The 21,377-nt window shown below is 40.8% G+C and overlaps 1 protein-coding gene across 1 annotated transcript in view; it reads right to left on the bottom strand.

The window, feature by feature from the left end:
- CLSTN2 (calsyntenin 2) overlaps positions 1–21,377 on the bottom strand; it is a 771,758-nt gene that overhangs the window by 145,977 nt on the left and 604,404 nt on the right. The window contains exons 3-5 of the mRNA XM_050964016.1: positions 18,446–18,641; positions 15,961–16,169; positions 1,360–1,509 (exon numbers count right to left, since the gene is read on the bottom strand). Coding sequence (XP_050819973.1) covers positions 1,360–1,509; positions 15,961–16,169; positions 18,446–18,641 — 555 coding nt within the window. The remainder of the gene's footprint in view (positions 1–1,359; positions 1,510–15,960; positions 16,170–18,445; positions 18,642–21,377) is intronic.

Below are 21,377 nucleotides of genomic sequence, written 5' to 3'. Positions count from 1 at the left end.
AAAGATGCACTATACTCATGTAATTCAAGATCCCAAGGATCTTACAATATACAAAGCAATCACATACCTTTTAAAGTGATCTGAAGAAACGTAGATACAATGAAAGAGATTCTGTTATACAATGAAAGAGATTCTGTTATCCATTGCTCTGATGTAAAAACCAGAGTAACTCCATCAAATGAACTAATTTGGAAGTACCTTGGCATAACTGAGAGCAGAATCTAGTGAAGTTTACTAATACAGTTTTTCTCCATTGCCTATGTCAAAGACTCATAATAGAATCTTGAACAACCTCAGATCATAACAACAAAGAACACAATTATACAGCATAGCCTATAAAAACAAAATTGAAAGTTAAAATAGATATTACATACAGGCCTAACAAATGCTTCAGGCCAGGCCACATCATTTCCAACTGCTCATAGATGTCTTAGAGGAGCTATTCTCTTCTTATACCACATATTGTAAAAAAAAAAATTAAAAGCTGATTTTTGTCTACATACTTTAAATAGGTTCCACCTCAGTTTAATGTATCTGAGCACCTTACATTCTGACATATTTAACCTTATAACTCCTCTGTGGGTTAGGTGTTATCCCCATTTTACAGACAAGGAACTGTGGCAGATTGTTGCCTGCAGATTGTGCCCTCTTTGATACTGTGCAAGTACATTAATGGCACTAACAGACTGGCCATGTAGGTGGAACTTGGCAAACAATTCTGTTGATGACACATGAAAAGGAATCCTGCTTACTCTGTCCCAGCGGTTCTCAAACTGTGGGTCGGGACCCCAAAGTGGGTTGCAACCCCATTTTAATGGAGTCACCAGAGCCAGTATTAGACTTGCTGGTGCCCAGGGCTGAAGCCGAAGCCCAAGGGGCTCCAACCTGGGGCTACAGAGCTTGGGCTCTGCCCCTGCTCTGCCCCCCGCCTGGGGTCATGAAGTAATTTTTGTTGTCAGAAGGGGGTCATAGTGCAATGAAGTTTGAGAAGCGCTGCTTCATCCTAGCTCTATTGGCTCTGAAGAGTTTACTAAAAGAGATTTAAAAAAAAACAAAAACATTTTTGAACTCCTTAGAATGTTTGACTAAGTTTAGGAAAGGTTTTTAAGTGATGCTTTTATTCTGAGTTGATTTGATCAGTCCTTCATTCCAACCCGTGAAGAATCACTTATTCCTAAGGAACATGGCTTGATATAAACCAGCCGGGAGTGATCATCCAGATTTTAAACTGGTGCTGGATTAAATACAAGTAAAAAATAGTAATCATTTTACACATAACTGCAAAGAATACTAGATATTATATATTGTGAAAGAAAGAAAGAAAAAAAACACCAAACAATATCAAATATTAAACTCTACCTTGCCAGCCTGGTTTGCACACTGGTTTGACATCAACTCGTACTAAGACATCTTCTGTTGCACGTTTCTGCCCACAGTCAAAAGCAGTTACCATTATCTCATACTCGTGCTGTTTATCGTAGTTCAGCTTCTCTGTGTTTCTAATATTACCTGCAGATTTAATATAAGACAGCATCCAGGAATTATTTATTGGTCAAACTTATTTCTTTGACGATGTATTGTGTCCATGTATCAGCCCACAATAGCGAGGGCCAGACAAAGCAAGCCCTCAGTGGGCAGAATGCCTGTTCAGGAATTCTTCATGCAGAAGATTGTGGGACAGGGCCCAAATGAAAGGAACTCATCAGCGTCATATAAGGTTTCATTTTAAGATTATGTAATTGCACAGACTTAATTTCATGTAAAAGTATCTTTTAAAATAAGATTGAACATGTAATTACAGGCAACATTACCCTCATCTGCATACACTCCTCACATAGAGCATCCACATCAGCACTCCTTTCCCTTAGATTCTGCGGACTGACAACCATTGGTCCATGTTTGAGAAAGGACCAGGAGGAGGGTAGAATATGGATCATGGCTAGGGGGAAAAAATCGCATTGTTTGCCTTCTAGTCCTGTGGAGATCATGGAGGGAAGATAGTACAGCCAAAGCCAAACTATCTAGTCACTCATTCCCTCTGCAGTTAGTTGCTATCTAAATGGTGAATACCTTCTTCCTTTCAGTCCCCTCCCATGGGCCAGGATTATCATCATCATCTACATAACCAAGCTCACCTGCATTTTATATGACACCACTGTGCTACCAGATGGAAAATAAAATTCAACAACAAAACTCATCTGCCAAACCTGACAGATACATAAAGGTGACAGATTATCTGTTCTAGTAACAAATAAATTACATGTTTCACAAGAAAATGGAAAGATCTCTCTCAGTCACCATAATGTCTAGTGTTTTAGGATTGCAGTCATAATTAATGAGTTCAGCATTTTCATTCAGTCCATTTCTGCAGAAATGCAGTTCTCACTCAACCTGCACCTCAGAAATGTTTAATATACTCTTTGCTTCCAACATATTAATTCATTCTTTAGCCAGGAATATATCTAATCATACTCACATCCTAAAGTTATATTCATTCTAGATAAGAACTGTTGTCTCAAGTCATCGTACCAGACATGAATCTGACACGGCATGCTGCACAGTCAAGTAGTTTGACCAAAATTTGCAAACTTGGGAACCAAAATATATATGGTATTTATGCACATAAAAAGTGGCTTATTATCAAAAGGTACAGAGAAGGCAGGCTGCCTCCTTTAAACATCTTGGCCTTTGCAAACTCTTTTCATTGAGTTTAAACTTGAGAAAAAACAACCCCCAAACTGCTATACATACACGGCCAATTTCCAAACCTGGTCTTTAGTTTTTCATTCACAACTGTGCAGGAGACAGACCTTGAACCCACAAATAGCGTTTTCAGAGAAACGATATGTAAGTGCCATTTTGGTCAGAGTCGATCATTTCTGAGCACAAACATATGTACAGAATGGTACACACTGAATTAGAACTCTAGCACTCTGGGGGAAGTACCCTAAACCTGGTGCACTGTGATTTCCCTTCTTCCCCCTTCATAGCAGGAGGAAACAGGAAAGATGATTGTGACCAAGTCACATTCTGGTTCCTGGTCTGCTCCTGGGGAAGTGCAGTAAGCATTACACTATACTGATCCTTAGTATTTAGCTAGGACTATATATTTTTCAAATGATGCATCTTAATTAAACCCTCATAAAACTCCTACGAAGTAGGCAAGATCATTATCTAGTCAATAGCCTTCTCTGGTTAATTGTCCCTCACATGGTTAATAACCCATGTAAAAGGTCAAACTGAGCTTTTTCTGACCACTGACCCAAAAATAGCTTGCTAATCTATTTTCCCACCCTCATCTCAATTTATACTAAAACTATCTTATTGATACTAATCCATTTTTTCACAGGTTCTGTCCATATGTAAAATACCTGGTTCCTTCCAGATCAACCAACCAATAACACTCAGGAAAGGTATACTCTAGCCACCCTTCACTGTAAACATAGCTTTACAAAGCTCATCTAAAGTCCATTGACATCTCCTGCTCTCTGCTGGATATAACACCATCTTCTGGTCCACATCTTTGTGGGTTCCTTCAGTTTGTGCTAAATTGAACACTGCTGCTCAAGCTCCCAGTGAAATACCCCACCCATTATTTAACCCTTTTCTTATGATTAAACACAAAAGAACACAGCACCTTGTTAAAAACCTGCAGCTAAAAGTGTGACTTATTTCCTGTTTTGCTTTTGTCCCTCCTTAACCCTTTCCCCTGTACATGCTTTACAGAAAGGGTAACAGAGCAGTGGAGTGATTTGAAGGTCATGCAGCAAGTTAGGGACAGGATTAGAAGGCAGGAGTTCCTTAATTCTAGACCAGTGGTTTTCACATATTTTTTCTCGTGACTCAGTTGTAGAAAACTGTTGATGTCCATGACCCAACGGAACTGTGGATGAGGGGTTTGGGGTGTGAGAGGGGCTCAGAAGTGGGGCAGAGGGTTGGGGTACAGGGGTGAGGGCTGTGGGTGAGGCCAGGAATGAGGGGTTCAGGGTGTGGGAGGGAGCTCTGGGCTGGAGCAGGGGGTTGGGGTGTGAGAAGGGATCAGGGCTCTGGGCTGGGGGTGCAGGCTCTGGGGTGGGGCCAGGGATGAGAGGTTTGGGGTGCAGGAAAGGGCTCTGGTTTTGTGGGGGGCTCAGGGCTGGTGACTGGGGCATGGGGTGGGGGCATGGGCTTACCCCCTTGGGCGGCTCCGGTCAGTGGCGCTGCAAGGCTGCTAAGGCAGGCTTCCTGCCTGTCCTAGCACCATGGACCACACTGCAACCTGGAAGTGGCCAGTAGCAGGTCTGACTTCTAGAGGCTCCGCGTGGCTCTTGCCCGCAGGCACTGCCCCCAGTGCTCAGGGTAGGGGCAGCACACAGAGAACGTGGCCCCTCCGCCTAGGAGCCGGACCTGCTGAGGCTGCTTCTGGGGTGCAGCATAGTGTCACAAGAGGTAAGGATGAGTAGCCTGCCTTAGCCAGGCAGCACCACCAACGGGACTTTTAATGTCCCAGTTGGCAGTGCTGACTGGAGCTGCCATGACCCGCTGACTTATATTCCGCAACCAAGTACTGGGTCGAGACCCACAGTTTGAAAACCACTGCTCTAGACCATTGTCCCATGCTGAAATGTATTCTGATATTCAGAACACTAAATTCTTCTATCCAATAAGAATGAAAACTCAAACACACACTTCTCGGTTACTTTTTGGGATTACGAGTATCAGAAATGCACTCTTTTTTTTTTTTAGAACTCACGTTGCTTAACTAGTGCTTCCTTAATGGGAGTTCAGTGCTTTGGGGTGCCATTAAAACATCTAAATATCAAGGCCCCAAACCATAAGCCCCTCGGAGTGGTAACAGGGAAAATTACTAATGAAGTATTCACAAACACAAGGCTTTGGACCTGGAGCGACAAAAGTCCCCTGAAAACTCCATGTTTGCAGCAGATACAGAAATGTTGATGTTCAAGGGCCATAGTGTGCTCTCCAACCCCAAGCAGATTAAGAAATAGAGTCAGATGAACTACATATACTGATTTATAATACTAAAATATAAAGATGATGAATTGTTAAATGGTAAGACTAAGATGAGCATTGTTAGTTATATTTTAATATTTTATTATTATGGATAATTTAGATGAGGTAATGATTAGGCTAAGGGTTTGCTTGGTATGGGCTGTTTTGCCTTTTCTTCTCCTCTTACATAAAAATTACTTATTTGCTTAAAATAACATTATTGCTGACAAGATAAATGTGACATAGTGCTGGAAATTTTGAGAAAAAACAAACCCACACAAACCTGAAATGACAAGAAGCCCTTTTACTTGGAAAAAACAGGGGCAGGATGACATGGAATAGAAAGAGAGAAATGGTCTAAACAGCAACAACTGTGTAAATTGGAGGAAATGTATAAAAAGACTCAAGTGAACAAGGCCCAAATTGGTGAAACACTGGGTCAGAAGCTGAAGGAATGGGACTGAAGGACCAGACCAAGGGATCAGAGGAGATGACGGCGGCCATCATGGAGTGCAGAACTTCTCTGTGCCCCGGAAAGCAGTAACTTGGGTCCTCTATATAATCTATTTATTGTCTGGCATAAACATGTTCAGACACTATAAGTGGTAATTCTGTCTTAAATTGTATAAATAAAGCCAAACATTGATTAAGCCTAAAATTGGGTGGACTTGTAAATCAGTTTCCTGCCATTACATCCATAATAAGTGCAATGTTGCCACTATATACTTACTTGCACATTTATTATCTGTTCATACTTTGCTTACTGTCTGTATTTTATTATTTCTTTCCTTCATACTCCTTTGTGTATGCTTCTTTTGTTCTCTATACCATTGCTTTACTCCATGATATGTGGAGATAATTCCCAAGACATTGAAGTTGGCTAAATCAACATTAGCAGCCTACAGGAATTTGCTTGGGATGATAGCTATAATGAAATACAAATACATTATAATGATTTATAAATCTCAGAACACAGTTATCTTCTAAGATTTGTATTTCATTACAGTCGTCTAAGATTTGTACTTCTAACATTCTGAATATTTAGGTTGTTTATTTTAGGTTGGTCATTTGAATGTCTTTTACATATTACTGGGTAGTTTACAGGTCTAATTATTCTGTGTATTTCTGTTACATCTGCCGTTTGTAGCTTTATGTTACTTTGTTATTTTACGATTTATCAATGACACTTTTTTAATAAACAAAGGGGGAACAGACAAAATAATGAATGGTTTACAGATGATATAGTGGGAATTTCTGTTCTCTGTTTCATCCTACACAAACAAAGGGATAGTCAATTAAACTGAACGGAAGGAAATTTAAACCTAATAGAAGTAAATACTTTTCCACATCTTTACAGAGAACTCATGGAACTCACTGCCACAATATACCATTGAAGTCAAGCACCAAGTAGGATTCAGAAAAGGAATCCAACATTTATATAGGCAGCAAGAATACACAGAGTTATAATAATATATATTAAAAATAAATAATAATATAAATCCTCCTGCTTCAGGGCATAAGCCAACCTCTAACTATTAAGGGTCAAATATTAGAAACTATTTATTGGGACAGGCTAACCCATAGGTGCCTGTTGTAAGGTTTCTTGCATCTTCTTTGCAATAACTGGTGTAATCCACTGTTGATGACAAGATACTGAATGAACTGGACCACTGATCTAATCAAATAGGGCAATTCCTGTGTTATCAGACCAGATGCACCAGAATTGCCCCTTAAGTTTTATCCATGCCTCCTGTGTCAGCAACAATTTATTATTCCTATGGAGGATGAAAGGTTCTTTTTGCTGCATCAGTGACCTCTCACTTCTACTATCCGTCCTGGGGTACAGAGGCTGAACTTTGAAATTGAAGTCTCTTTCCATCCTCTCTACAATAGAGGGCTATGGGAGGCTGCATCTGACTATCTGCTGGAGTATTAATAGGGTTCCCAGATTTCCCAATTCTATAGGGACAGTTCCAATATTTGGGGCTGTTTTAAAATAGGCACTTAAGACCCCCTACCGAATTCCCAATTTTTCTCACTTACTATCTGGTCACCCTAAGTATTAGAATAATTCCTTGTGAGGAAGCAAAACTCTTTAATGGCAGTGAACGGAGGAGGTGATTTAAAACACACACACACAGAATTCATGACATCTTAACACTAAATTCCCATCTTCTTCTGACAGCCCATATTCTATGTTCTCTTCAAGGACATGAGACCTGGTGGAGACTACATTGTGGAGAGTCAAGTTAACAATAAGCCAACAGGCAGCTACAAGCTGCAGAGCTTTCTAAATCATATCTTATAGTACTTTTCATATAAGGATCTGACAATGCCTCACAAAACTATCCTCACAAAAGCAGAGACTATTTCTAAACTACGAGCTTGGGGGTGGGATTCCTGGCTCACGTAGACATACATGTGCTAGCATTGATCAAGGTAGTGCACAAATAATAATAGTGTAGCAGCGGTGGCATGGGCTAACCACCTCAAGAAGGTATCACAGGATTCAGGCAGGTTTGTACTCAGGGCAATTAGCCCATGTTGCTGCTGCCACTCCCCATGCTACTGCAGCTAAATTACGTTTTTTTAGTGTGCTAGCTTGATGAGCGCTAGTACGTCTATATGAGCTGGGAATCACACCCCTTGCTCGTAATGCAGATGTAGCCACAGAAGTGAAGTGACTTGCCCAAGTTTACTCAGTAGGTCAGTGGCAAAGCTGGAATAGAACCCTTTTCTATTCACATCCCTGTGCCCTGTTCACCAAACCACGTCACCTGCCAAATGAGGTAGAAAATGCAGTAAACATAAAGTTCTGTTAATACCTTAATTTGTGACAGATCTATGCATTACCACGTAATTGTTACTAATATTTGTCTAATTTTATTTTAAAGAAATAACTATTGAACTGGTCACTGAAGTTCTCTGCTAGGAGGAATACTCTATTAGGCTACATGCCACAATCTGTTTTTAAAAAGTCAGATCTTGTGCCTTCAGTTCCAGTTATTCATGCTGACATGCATGAATTTTCCTCTTACTGTTAAGTGATTTTATTTTATGGCCAGTAGTTCATTATGACAAAATTAAGCTCATTATATATAAAAAAGTCCATTTTATTAGCATTATAGTCTCATCACATGGATGGAATTTTATTCAGCAGGAAATTACAGATACACACCCAAGCCATTGTATGTAAGGGAAATACAGAATCAGGCTCTCAGCTGGTGTGAACTGGCACAGCTTCACTGACTTCTATGGAGCTCTGATGGTTTACACCAGTTGAAAATTCAGCATGTAGTAATTTTTCCACTTTGGGGACTTGATCTCACATAGCAAATGGCACCTCATTCTTCCCAAGATTGGATTGAACTGGTCATTTCAAATGTGGTTTAAAAGAGAGTCTAATGATTAGTGGTTCCTAACAACCCCCCATCACACACACACACACACACACACACACACCCGTTTCATCTGAGAAAGGAAAGGTATCACACAGCATCTCCTAAGCACTGAATACAACATTCCATAAACCTGAGATTCATCACAATACAGTTAATAGACTCAATGCAACTATCCTTAAGTTAGGTCTGCGAAAACTAGCTTAATGATCCAAATCAGGATCCAAAGTAAATTCTGCTCTATTGGATATTTTCCCAATCTACCTTCCAGATGTAGTCTATGTGACACTCCTTCATACTTCCTTTACATTTTTCAAATACCAGATGGCATCTTGGATCTTTTTACCACAAATTTCATCCCTGCTATAAAAAAAAGTAGACATAATGGGCATCTCTGGATAGACTTGGTGAACATCCTAAAGATAATTCAAAAACTATAGTGAATGAACTCTCTCCCCCTCTCACGCCTTTTCTACCAATAAACAGTGTTGCCGACTCTTGCGATTTAATCATGACTATCATGGTATTTGGTGTTTACCGTTAAGCTGCAACTCCTGGAGTCATATGATTATTTCAGAATGTTTCCTTCTTTAATTTCTAGCCCTCTTGCTGCGGAGAAAAACTTGAAAACACGAGCCCTAAAGGCTTAAAAACCAAAAATCAAATACCTTCCCCCCAAATTATTATTTTTAAAAGTCATAAATTTTTGCAGCCTCACTTTTGAATGCTTTGGGATGGCATAATGTGCAAAATTACCTGTGATTTAAGTGCTCTAAAATAACCTATAACTTGGCTAGTAAGAAAAACTAATGGGGGAAACAAATGGTGAGCAACAAGCAGCTTTTAACTACAGCACTCTAGCGGCTTGCTTTGTTGTTACATATTTACCTGGGTTTCTTGCTTCTTCTATACCCCACTCTGGGGAAATTACACTACTCACGTACTGTTTGGCTTTCTTTTTTGCTGAGCGTGGAGCAACAACATACAACCACCATACCTCAGCCTAAGAAGAGAAGTGTGACTAGAGTGACTGTGTGACCCATGTGCCAGTGCAGAGAGTTGTAATCTGCTACTTGTTTATGTTAATGGCAGATTACAACTCTCTGCACTGGCACACGTCTGCTGGCCGGTGCTTTGGGAGGCTGGAGTGAAGGCTTGTCCTATGCCCTGCCTCACAGACGGTCACATTCTGTCCACTGTTAAAACTTCTTTGTGCCACTCTGGCAATGCAGAGCAGATTTAAAGCTGATATACATATTTTTGTTGTAGGTGGTGGTGTCATGCCCCAATTTCTCTCTATTGGCTGCATAGAACAGGTGTTTTCCATTTTGAAAGCAAAACAATGATTTTTCATGGGAGCAAAATATTCAGATGTTTCTTGAATTAGTCGGGTACATGATACTTGGCCAGTTTAAAAAAATGAATCCTCTGCAATAAGTGTGCATGCTGCTGTGTATTGCCTGGCAAAGCTATACATTATTACAGATCCAAGGGCTATGGAATTTTTTTTCATACTTTTGTGAAGATGGGCGATTGCACTTCCTAGACTGTAAGACAGCATCTTGTCTGCACAAAATCCATATATTTGGGCTGAGTACAATATATAGGTTTTGTTTCTTAGGGTCTGATCCAAAGCTCATTGTAGTCAATGAAAAAATGTCTATTGGCCACATTGAGCTTTGGATCCGGTCCAAAAAGAATAGCTTCTAACAAAAAAAAAATCCCCCCTCCTTACCATTAAATATGTGAAATACTTATCCCTTTTGTATAGGGTGATCAGATGCCCCGATTTTATCGGGACAGAACTGATTTTTGGGTCTTCTTCTTATATAGGATCCTATTATCCCCCACCCCCTGTCATGATTTTCCACACTTGCTGTCTGGTCATCATACTTAAGTAAAGCATGACAACAGGTTTATCCATTAGAACTAAAATACAGTGACTCCTCTGTCATAAACAGATAAGTAAGAGTTAATAGAACAGAAGTACTTCATATCTCTTTTGCCTGTAAAGGGTTAACAAGATCAGTGAGCCTGGCTGTCACCTGACCAGAGGATCAATCAGGGGACAGGATACTTTCAAATCTTGAGGGAGGGAAGATTTTGTGCGTGCTGTTAGTTTTGGTTGTTGTTCTCTCTGGGTTCTGAGAGTGACCAGACGTGCAACCAGGTTTCTCTCCTATCTCTCTGATACAGGCTCTTATATATTCAAAATAGTAAGTACTAGGTAGCTAAGGCAAGTTAGGCTTATGTTTGTTTTCTTTATTTGCAAATGTGTATTTGGCTGGAAGGAGTTCAAATTTGTATTTTGCTGAAGGGTTTTAATTTGTACTTGTATAATTAGGCTGGGAGGGTATTCCCAGTGTCTATAGCTAAAAGACTTTGTAACATATTCCATCTTAAATTTACAAAGATAATTTTTACTGTTTTTTCTTTCTTTAATTAAAGGTTTTTCTTGTTCAAGAACCCGATTGGTTTTTTATTCTGGTGAGACCCCAGGGGACTGGGTCTGGATCCACCAGGGAATTGGTGGGGAGAAAGGAGGGAAGGGGGGAGAGAGGTTAATTTTCTCTCTGTGTTAGGATTACTTTCTCTCTCAGGGAGAGTCTGGGAGGGGGAGAGAGAAGGAGGGGGGAAGGTGAATTTTCCTCTCTGTTTTAAGATTCAAGACGTTTTAATTGCAGTGATCTTCCAGGGTAAGCCAGGGAGGGGAAGCCTGGGAGAGGCAACGGTGGGGGAAAGGGTTTACTTTCCTTGTGTTAAGATCCAGAGGGTCTGGGTCTTGGGGGTCCCCGGGCAAGGTTTTTGGGGGGACCAGAGTGTACCAGGCACTGGAATTCCTGGTTGGTGGCAGCGCTATAAGTACTAAGCTGGTAATTGAGCTTAGAGGAATTCATGCTGGTACCCCATCTTTTGGACGCTAAGGTTCAGAGTGGGGAATTATACCATGACATCTTCACTTAAATTCGTCCCGGTTAATGCTGTTTCGTTGTTACATTGATGATCAGCTAGGGAACATGCTCATTTGAAGTTGTGCAATGCTCCATTCTTACGTTGTTTGGCTGCCCGCTTTCTCCACAGCTGACCACCTCCCTATGCCCCCCTCTCCCCTGCCCCCCGTCCCCATGGCACCTCCCACCTGCCGGCAGACCCCGCAGATCAGCAAATTCCCCCTCTTCCCCCAGCCTCCTGCCTGCAGCAATCAGCTGGCTTGCAGCATTTAGGAGGCAGGGGGGAGGGGGGAGGAGCGAAGACTCCGTGTGCCTTCTCCCTCCTTCCCCTGCCTCCTGCCCACGGCAGTTAGCTGGCTTGCAGTGTTCAGAAGGGATGGGGGAGGAGCGAAGATGCAGTGTGTGAAGTAAAGGGGGAGGAGTTGGGGGGGAGAAAAGGCGGGTCAAGGGTGGGGGATTGGGGGAAGGGGTGGAGTGGATGGGCTGAGGGTTGAGCCCCTTGCCCCCAGCAAAGTCAGTGCCTGTGCCTGCAAGAACAGCAAGAGGAACAGCCAGACACTCCATCCTCTTCCACTCTCTGACTCCACCGCCTCAACCATCATACCATCTTACTCAGCAGCGATGATTGTAGTACTAAATTGTTTCTTTAAAATTGTTTAAAACTTATACCTGTATTAAATTGCTTGTTTAAAATTGTTTAAAATGTATATAATGCCTTATGTCTGTCAAAAATAATTTCCCTGGAACCTAATCCCCCCTATTTACGTTAATTATTATGGGAAAATTGGATTCACTTAACATTGTTGCACTTAAAGTCGCATTTTTCAGGAACATAACTACAACGTTAAGTGAGGAGTTACTGTATCTGGACACAGTCTGTACATTAAGCAAACCTATATGTGAACTCTTAATAAGCACAACACACCTTAATGGGCACCATTGCTGATATTGCTTGGATCTTACTTAAAGCACCCCAATAAAGAGTGTGGCATAGATGCTAGAAGTAAGAGGTTCTGGGGGTGTTGCTGCACTCCTTGGTTTGAAGTGGTTTCCATCATATACAGGTTTTCCAGTTCAGTTCAATCGCTCTCTAGCACCCCCACTATAAAATTGTTCCAGCATCCCAGAACTTGGGCTCTACCCTGAGCCCAAACTCCTACATGGCAATTTTTAGCCCTGCAGCCCAAGCCCCGTGATCCTGAGTCGGCTGACCTGGGCCAGCTGTGACCATGCCGCTGGTCTTTTTTTCCAGTTTAGACATCCCTTAATGTCCTGTTCAATAAGTCAAACTCCCTTAGGGCTTTTAGCTCCCAAAGAAGAGGGGAAGGGGAGATCCCAATCCCTGCTGCTAGAGCAGCCTTCACAAAGCCATTGCCAGTCCTGGCACAGCTCTCAGCCTTGCTTCCTGGTGCCATATGAAGTTCATTCCCCCACTTCTCTTTGTCTACCAGAGTCCTTTAAACTGTTCCTCCACTGGGAACATACCATGTGCCTGTTGAGGAGAGGGATACCCAGCCCAGTATTGCTCTACTTTCCACCCTAGTTCAGTGTGGGGCCTGTATACCCTGTCGCATGACCCAACAATCCTGACACCAACCATCCAAGTACCACACAGCTACTTGTTAAACCACTCTCGAAAGATAATGGATAAAAACTGAAACCGACAGTATTTCTTAATATTTCAAAATAGGAAAATAGAAATTAGTAAATCTGGCAGAGTTGGAGGGAATTACATGCACATGCCTATCTCGCTGTATAAAATCCCGTTCTAGCACTCTCTCTGATAAAAGATTACGGCACCAATTGACTCCCATTTACTTAAACATAATCATAATCATTATGATTACGCCTCCATATGATATCCAAAATGCTTGCTATGATGGTATTATAAGAAGAGGAAGGGAAGAGATTCCCCTACCCCCCCCCATGCTATTTACATTTTGTTGATGCTAACAGGTTATTATCTTTTGATGCTCAGCTGTGCATTATGTGAAAGCAGCACAAATAAAGACAAATCAGTTTTCAACAGGGGAAAGGTTTTCTCAAAAGCATCCTGGCATGAAAATGGCTGCTAGGAGAAGACAACAGCTTTCAATTTGTAATTTTGCCAAAAATCAGATTAAACTTCAGAAAAAAAGTGTTCTCCTCCTAAACACAATGTGGATTAAATGATTCTGTGGGGAGAGATAAGTTGAAGCTTACACACAACACATTTGTTTGTAGAATTTCTTCTGAGCACAGACATTAACATTTTTTTTAAATTACTTAATGTGAAGAAAGTAATTTTTGTCAAGATCAATAGCAAAAAGTTGATAAAATGTAAATGGCCAGGCATGGGTGCTTCTTGAAAGATCTCAACATGACGTCTCTCATGACTTTAGGGTAACACAACTGCTCAGTTTTTCATCATAGTTCTTTTCCCTCAAGAACGCAAGAGGTACCACTTTTGATCCACAAGGAGATGCCAGAGTGGAACTGCTGAAATACACTACTCGGAGAGCTGCTGGTTTGTATTATATGTGCGGGAGGAAGTCTTCAAAGCGTTTTAATGTGACCCTGCCACTCCCAACTCTGGTGACAAGTTGCTCCCCAGTGTGAAGTGGGCTGGAAGTTGCAAGAAGCTGATAAGCAAGCAGGGCAGCCAAGGCTAGGGCTGCGACATATGGAAAACAGACAATGTTTTTTCCAGCATAAACTAAGATATTTTTTCATAAAAATTGTTTTTCTATCAGCAAATAAGTATCAGGAAACTAGGACTAGAAGGTGAATTAGTGCTTGCCCAGAGAAGTCTTTATTCCTTATTACTCTGCAAGAAAGTAAGCTTCAACTCCACTCATCAGGGACCACCACTAGAGAGGTTAATTAGTCATTCTTCCTGCTGATCCATGCCAGGAAAATTTGGGCTATCAGAAACACTGGGAGCAGGAGCTCCAGTCAGCATTTAGACCTTGATTCAGCAAGGTTCTTAAGCATGGGACTAACTTTAAGCAAATGAGTACTCCCCTTGACCTCAGTGGTATTACTCCCAGGCTTAAAGTTAGGCGTGTAGTTAAGTAATTTACTAAAGCAGGACCTTAGATACCAAGTTGATAGGCACTGTGGGTAATATTTTCAAAGGCACCTAAGCCACTTAGGTGTTTTTGAAAATGGGATTTAGGAGCCTAAAGTACTTAGGCACATTAAAAATATACTAGTCTTTGTAAACACCTTGAATTAGAATCCAAATTAAGGGGAATAGAGTTGAATTATTTGATAAATTGTTCTTCCTTCCTGGAACATTCTATTAGGACTTTAGTAATGTGTAGGTCAAGATTAAGGTAGGTAAACCACTGCTCAAAGCAGGGATGCACCACTCTCACTAGAGATCATGGAGGCATTGTGCCTGCCTGCTACACTCTTCAAAAGGGTGCACAGTGTCCTCCCCTCTCATCCCTGCACACAAGGTCATCTCTGCTGGCTGGTGCAGAGAACAGCGATGGCCATGCCCCCAATTTTGTTTTCCACACTTCTTGGAGAGGCCAGCACCAGTAGTGGCATTAGCTTCACACAGTCCTTTTGTCCTCTTTTCCCTTTGTCCCCTTATTAGTCGAAATCTAGCCCTATGTTAAAAAAAATTATAATAATAAACCCCAAATGGCAGGATGAATAATGCAGCATAATTATACATACAGAACACAGATTTTTGTTTATTGCAGCTAGACTGCTCATGGGACAGCGTATATCTCAAGGAGATAAAACTGCATGGGGTCCAAATTCGTTTTATCATGAATATCACCATAGAGGAACTCAGAAAAAAATGGCAAATAGTAGGCTCAATCTATCAGTGCTACTATGCAAGCCTCAACAAAGCTATCTTTAAAAAAATTGATTAAATCTAAAACTAGAATTTCAGGCCCCTGGTAAACAACCCTTACACTTTCCCTCAAGATCCTTCTCCCACTTATGCAGCAGAACCAGTGTGGTTCCACTGTATTTGTGACCCTGCACTTTCATCAAGGTGAAGGCTGGATCTGGCCCTTCTTGTCTATGTTGTAGAGAGATTTTAAAACTTACCTATAGAACACAAAGTAGTAACAATACATAGCACTGACTGTAAAAATCACTTTTCATCTTCAAAGTGCCTTTTCAGCATTAACTAAAGAATTCCCATTGTCCTAGTGAGTTAAGTAAGTATTATTAGCTCAGTTTTATAGAGTGGGAAAGTAAAGCAGAGAGGCCAAATCTGGTTTTAAAAAGCAGAGCACATAGTTTCATGTAGCAGCATTTCCGGCATCCCACAATATTGTACAATGAGTTACCTACCGGTAGCTCACTGAGCCTACAGGTGTGGAAGTATTTAATGCAAAGACTCAGGCACACATGTAATAAATATTATTTCAATTTAAATTCAAATCCTCAACTGGTGTAAACCAGGGCAGCTCCATTGTCCACAGGAACTATTTAGTTGGGGATTGATCCTGCTTTGAGTAGGGGGTTGGACTAGATGACCTCCTGAGGTCCCTTCCTGATATCTATGATTCTAGGACCCACTATTCAGCAGAAATCACTGAAGCTATACTGACATACACCAGCTAAAGGCGTGGCCCAGAGTTCCTAATTGTTTCTTGCTCAGGACTCACCGTTTCTGTCAATGGCAAAAGGAACATCAGTTGTGACAATTTCATAATTGCATATCTGGCTGTACTGCGGAGAACAGTCCTCATCTATGGCTTCCACCTGCAATATACTGTCATAGATCTTTCCCTCTGTCACTGTGGCCTTATATGAGGTCTCCTTGAAGGTAGGTGCAAACTCATTAACATCCTTCACCTGGATATGGACCACTGCCCTAAAAATATAGAAACAAAGAATTTGGAGAGAGATATCCATTCATCTTGACTTCAGCTGAGATGTCAATATCTGTTCATTATCCAAACACATGACTGATTAACACCAAAGATGTCTTGGAAAATAAAAACCTATGTACTGTGAGTAAAATGCTCTTGTATCATTTTACTTTGTGTTTCATTTCCATTTTTAATTTGCGCTACTTAATATTTTAATATGACATTTCTGTTAAGAAAAAGTGCAATAAAGTTATCATGGGAAAGCCTAATTCTCCTCTTGCTTAACACCAGTGTAAATCAAGAATCAGTCAATGCAGTGAATCCTTTGTAAAAAAGAAAGAAAAAAGGCAAAGAGGAGAATCAGGCTTAAAATGCTCTCTTAGACACTGATTGCCTGAAAATATAGATATCTTGAAAAATCCCCGTTATTAAGTAAGCACCTTCCTTCCTTTCCAGGACAGAAGTTAATTGTTTATCCACTTCTAAGTCCCTAAAATACTGCAGATTCCATGTTCATTTCCCCAGTTTCTTACATGACAATTAGAGCTTGTGAAAGGTGCTGCACTGAGAGCAATAAGGGCAAGTCGTACATGGGCACTGGCAGGGACATCTTTCTCTTAATGCCATGTGATTGTGCCTGAGCAGTCACATGTTCTGGAAGGCAGTGTGCCTCAACCCTCCTCAGAAGGGCTCAGCTCTAGAGATTGGGAAAGTAGTTCAAGCTCCTTCATGTTGATTCAGTGCTCAGCTGCTCCGGCGACTGACAATTGTACAGCGCACTGTCAACAAGTGTGATGCTGGATTGTTGTGTGATGTGGATATCTGTTATTAGGACCTGAATTGGGAGCACCAACTCATTTCACATATAGCTAGCCACTAATCAACCATCTTCATGATTATTACTTAAATTAGAGTAGACCGTAGCAGGCCCAGCCAAGAGCACGCCCTCCTTGTGACAAGCACTTGACACATATGAGACAGTTCCTGCCAAAAGAGCATACAATCTGAACAGACAAGTGATGGAAAGGATAAAAGAGGGACAGAGAGGTCAAGCGACTTGCCAAATTTATACAGTAGGTCAATGGCAAAGGCAGGAAGAGAACCCCAGCTTCAGTTCGGTGCTCAATCCAGTACACCACACTGCCCTAGTCACAACTAACCAGACTTGGTTTTGATGACAGCCAGACCACAAAGTCCCCAAGTTTAATAACTGCTAGACTGCTACTGAAGTTTGAAAGAGAGACACCATAGCATTTCATATGAAACTCCCAAAATTGTTACAGTGAAAAAATGAACTGTGACTTGAAACTTGTTCTATTTTGCAGGTTGTGCCTTAAGAAAAACATGATTAAAAAAGAAACACAATAACACCCCCCCTGCAAAAAAAAACCAGATCATGATGCAGCTCACATTATATTGTAAAATAAATTCTTAAATTCCTGTGCATTCGATATAAACAAAAGGGTGTACTGCAGCTATTGCTGGTTTGTTTAAATGGCTCATACAATAAATTGGGCACTTTATATGGCAGTTTTATTGTCTGTACCGGGGCAAATTTCATCTCTAGTGACAAGTGGTTTCATGTATCATACAAAAGGCAGCACCATATCTGGGGCATTGGTTCTATATTGTCTCAGTAAAGAGTGCCACCTACTGACCCACCAACAACACTTCTTGCAGCCTCTGAATCTTTGAAAGATTCCCACCAAATGCTGAGCCAGCCAAGTCTGCTGAGTTTCCAGGGGCTAATAAAATCTCAGTACAAAAGCAATAAAGCTGCAGCATATAAATAAAAATAAAAATGGGTGATTTCCCTCCCTACTAATAGTTCTTCTGTACCATTTGAAATTGTCTGAATAAAGTTAGAGAAAAAATAAATTCAGCATAGTTTGGTTACATAAATATCAGTTAATTCTAGTTTCCAAGGCTCCGATTATCTGATCTAGCTGATCTGTTTAATGTGGAAAAATATTTAGTATGGAAAAAATAATTAAAAACCATTATTTTACTGTAGTCCATTTGATCGGTAGTTCTGTTAAAACAGTTCCATTGAAATTACTGAAAATCAGGTCAATTTGAGTGAAATGTTTTTATAAAACAACAACAACAACAACAACAAAAGACACCAACAATGAACAATCAATTCCAGTGATAAAGCATTTTGTTTCTATTTGCTTCCCACAAACTATAGCATTAAAAGAATCTCTTCCACCTGAACTGCATCTTGGAGTAAATGCATGCCACAGCCAATGCATTTTTTTCCCTTATCGTCACTCACTTGTGAGATTTCTTCCAGTTTGTTCCACTAGGTCCTGCTCCACAGTCATATGCCTGGATGATGAATGTGTACTCCTTCTGCAGTTCACAGTCAACTGGACTTTTTGCTCGGAGACGACCTTCTCCAGATGTCTTGTTTAGCACGACAGCTTCAAAGGGCATTTCCTGACCATGGATTTTAAAAGCACAGATTTCACCTGTAAAGAATAAAACACAGGAAAAAATTATCGTTGGTTAGAACTGATTCAGACATGTTTGAGTGACACCTGATGTGCTGGCAACCACCTGTATTTCACAACCTGTGTCAGATAAGTGATGTGAACGGTTCGCTGAACAAGATACCAACACAAACTACCAGCTGAAATAAACAGAACCTAACGTAAATGAGAAAGAGGTAAAGGAACAGACAGAAGGAAAAATAGAGAAAGTCTTTATACTAGGTCTCATCCTCCTTACATTGTTATTCTTTCTTCTGACAACAGCATTGCCTCTGTGCCAAGTGGTAGCACATTGATTTCACCAAATTGTTTTGGTTGGGGGGAAAAAAAATCAAGGAAAACAAAACCCAAACATTTTGTTTTGATTTTTTCCCCAATTTTATTTAAAAATTTAAAATGTTAAAAAGTTCAAAATTGACATGAAATGTTTTGTTTCAGGTCAAACAAAATGTGTTGCTTGACCCAAAGTGATTTTTTTTTAAACTGCCAGAGAACTGAAAAATGTGTGCTGCTCTACTCTTGGTACATTCTAAGTGTAACTTCTTCTATTTACACACATATACCAGTTCTGGAACAGAGACAGTTACCTCTTTCCAAAATCTCAGCACTCACCCAGACACTTTATTCCCAGGAAACTATTCTGTCCCAAGAAATACATTTAAATATAGAGAATAAGAAGAGACCAACTCTGTGCTATTCGCCACAGCTTCTCTCAAAGAACTACTCTATAACAAAACTGACAAAATAGCGAAGACTGCTTGCTTACTAACAAAAAATTGCAAGAATATATGTAAGAGCGCCAGCTCTTCCTATAACATTTTTTAAACACATTTAATTAATGGCAAGTAGGCCACATTACGGTTCTTCGCCTATTTCACAGATGGCCTATAGTTTCAACCTCTGTCTTGACAAACATCCTGCAACTTTAGAGTGTAATCATTACACTTCACCTCTGCAGGTAGGAAATAAGAAAATGTAGAGGCTATTGAGCATTGTAGGGGAGCATATATTAGAGTCTGGTACTGTCAATTTTCCTACGGGATCAGCATGAATTATTTAGCATAGGTGTTTCCGTACCTATGGCACAGCAGGAGAATACATACAATCTATGTTTAGTTGGGGTCAGTGGCCCCACCACCTTACACAATAGCATGGAGGGGATGCAACTTCCATGCTAGTACATAGGCTGGAATGGTGGCTGCAGGTAGCCTGCACAGCTCTCATGGCCCTGGGCTGAACATAGGATTTCACCTTCGCAGGCTCTGCTTGCTCCGCCTGCAAAAAACCTGAACGTTAGGGCTTCATGCAGGTGGATTTCACCAGAGAGTCAAATCCCAAGAGGGGCTAAGCATCTGTATTTCAGTGTATTGCTGTGGGAGTTGTGCGTGCTCTGCAATACCCAGGATCAAGCCCATATACATGCTGTGTAAGAACTGTAATGGTATAAATAAAGGGGTGAAATTAATAAGATGCCAAGGATGATGAAGCTTGCTGAGCGCTGATCATGGATGTTGATCATTGTAAATATATACTAGACATCAGCTGAATGCTATGTTCAGCTCTGAGCAGATAATTTTCACTCAATGCATCTGAAGAAGTGTGGGGGGTTTACCCACAAAAGCTTATACCCAAATAAATCTGTTAGTCTTTAGGGTGCTACCAGACTAACACGGCTATCCCTCTGATCTCTGAGCAGAGTGTTCTCCTTATTTCCCCACAGCAAAATATTCTGAAATAATACTGTGGACTTTGATTTTAATTTAATGCCTTTTCTGATACATCTAAGTAATATTGTTATATAACAACTGGAAGTTTAATGGAGAAATATTATTCACTGCATTCTGTAACAATGGCATTCCCACAGTTCTTAATAATAAAGTTTCCCCAGAGATGTAGAGTCCATCAATACAAATCATAACTTTAGGTTTTTGTGGTTATTACTATATTGATCTAATTTGATTATGAACAATACAACATATTTAGTCATCTGATTCTGGCATTTTAAAAAATAAAATAAAAATAGTTTATTGCAGCAAAGAAGAAAATTAGCTGAATCACACACACACACACACACACACACATTTGCCAGGGTCAAACCTGAGTGATGCTGTGACCACTTGCACCAGGGTGCAATACTGCTCGCTCAAATTTGGCCCAGCGGCCCCTTCACCATGATGGAAGGGCAGTCAGGACAAACCTGAGCAACCCCATGTACCAGAGTATAAATTTACCTAGGGTCCAGGAATGGATTAATCTGGCCCTGTTTGTGATTATCCTGTTTTCCTTTCATTTCCTCATTGTGTTGTACAAGCAATTCTCTACAAAGGGAGAGGTTGACTTTGGTACCTGGGTTGGCCTTACAGAGACCCATGGGAAGGTTGGAAAGACAGGAACAAATCGTTGTACACAGATTCACATAGGGCATCCACATGGCACATGCTAGTATAGGCTTAGGAGGAGCTCCTAGTGGGAGCAGGTGTTACTCTTTCTTCCACACCAGCAATTTGAAGTTCTCCCTCCACATCCTTCCCGAGGCATGCCTGAAAAGGGGACCTTTGTCCTGGACCCCTAAGTAAAGATATGCCTTAAATTTTGTGGGACAACTGCTTTCACAACTCTGGTATCATTCAGACTTAGCCTCATTCATAGGCTTAAGGTGAAACTGATCACCAGAGAAGGGGCTGACGATATGATTCCTTCATCCTACCCCTATAA

The sequence above is a fragment of the Gopherus flavomarginatus genome, chromosome 8, assembly GCF_025201925.1.
Source record: "Gopherus flavomarginatus isolate rGopFla2 chromosome 8, rGopFla2.mat.asm, whole genome shotgun sequence".
NCBI lineage: Eukaryota > Metazoa > Chordata > Testudines > Testudinidae > Gopherus > Gopherus flavomarginatus.
This window is presented reverse-complemented; position numbering and strand designations above follow the sequence as displayed.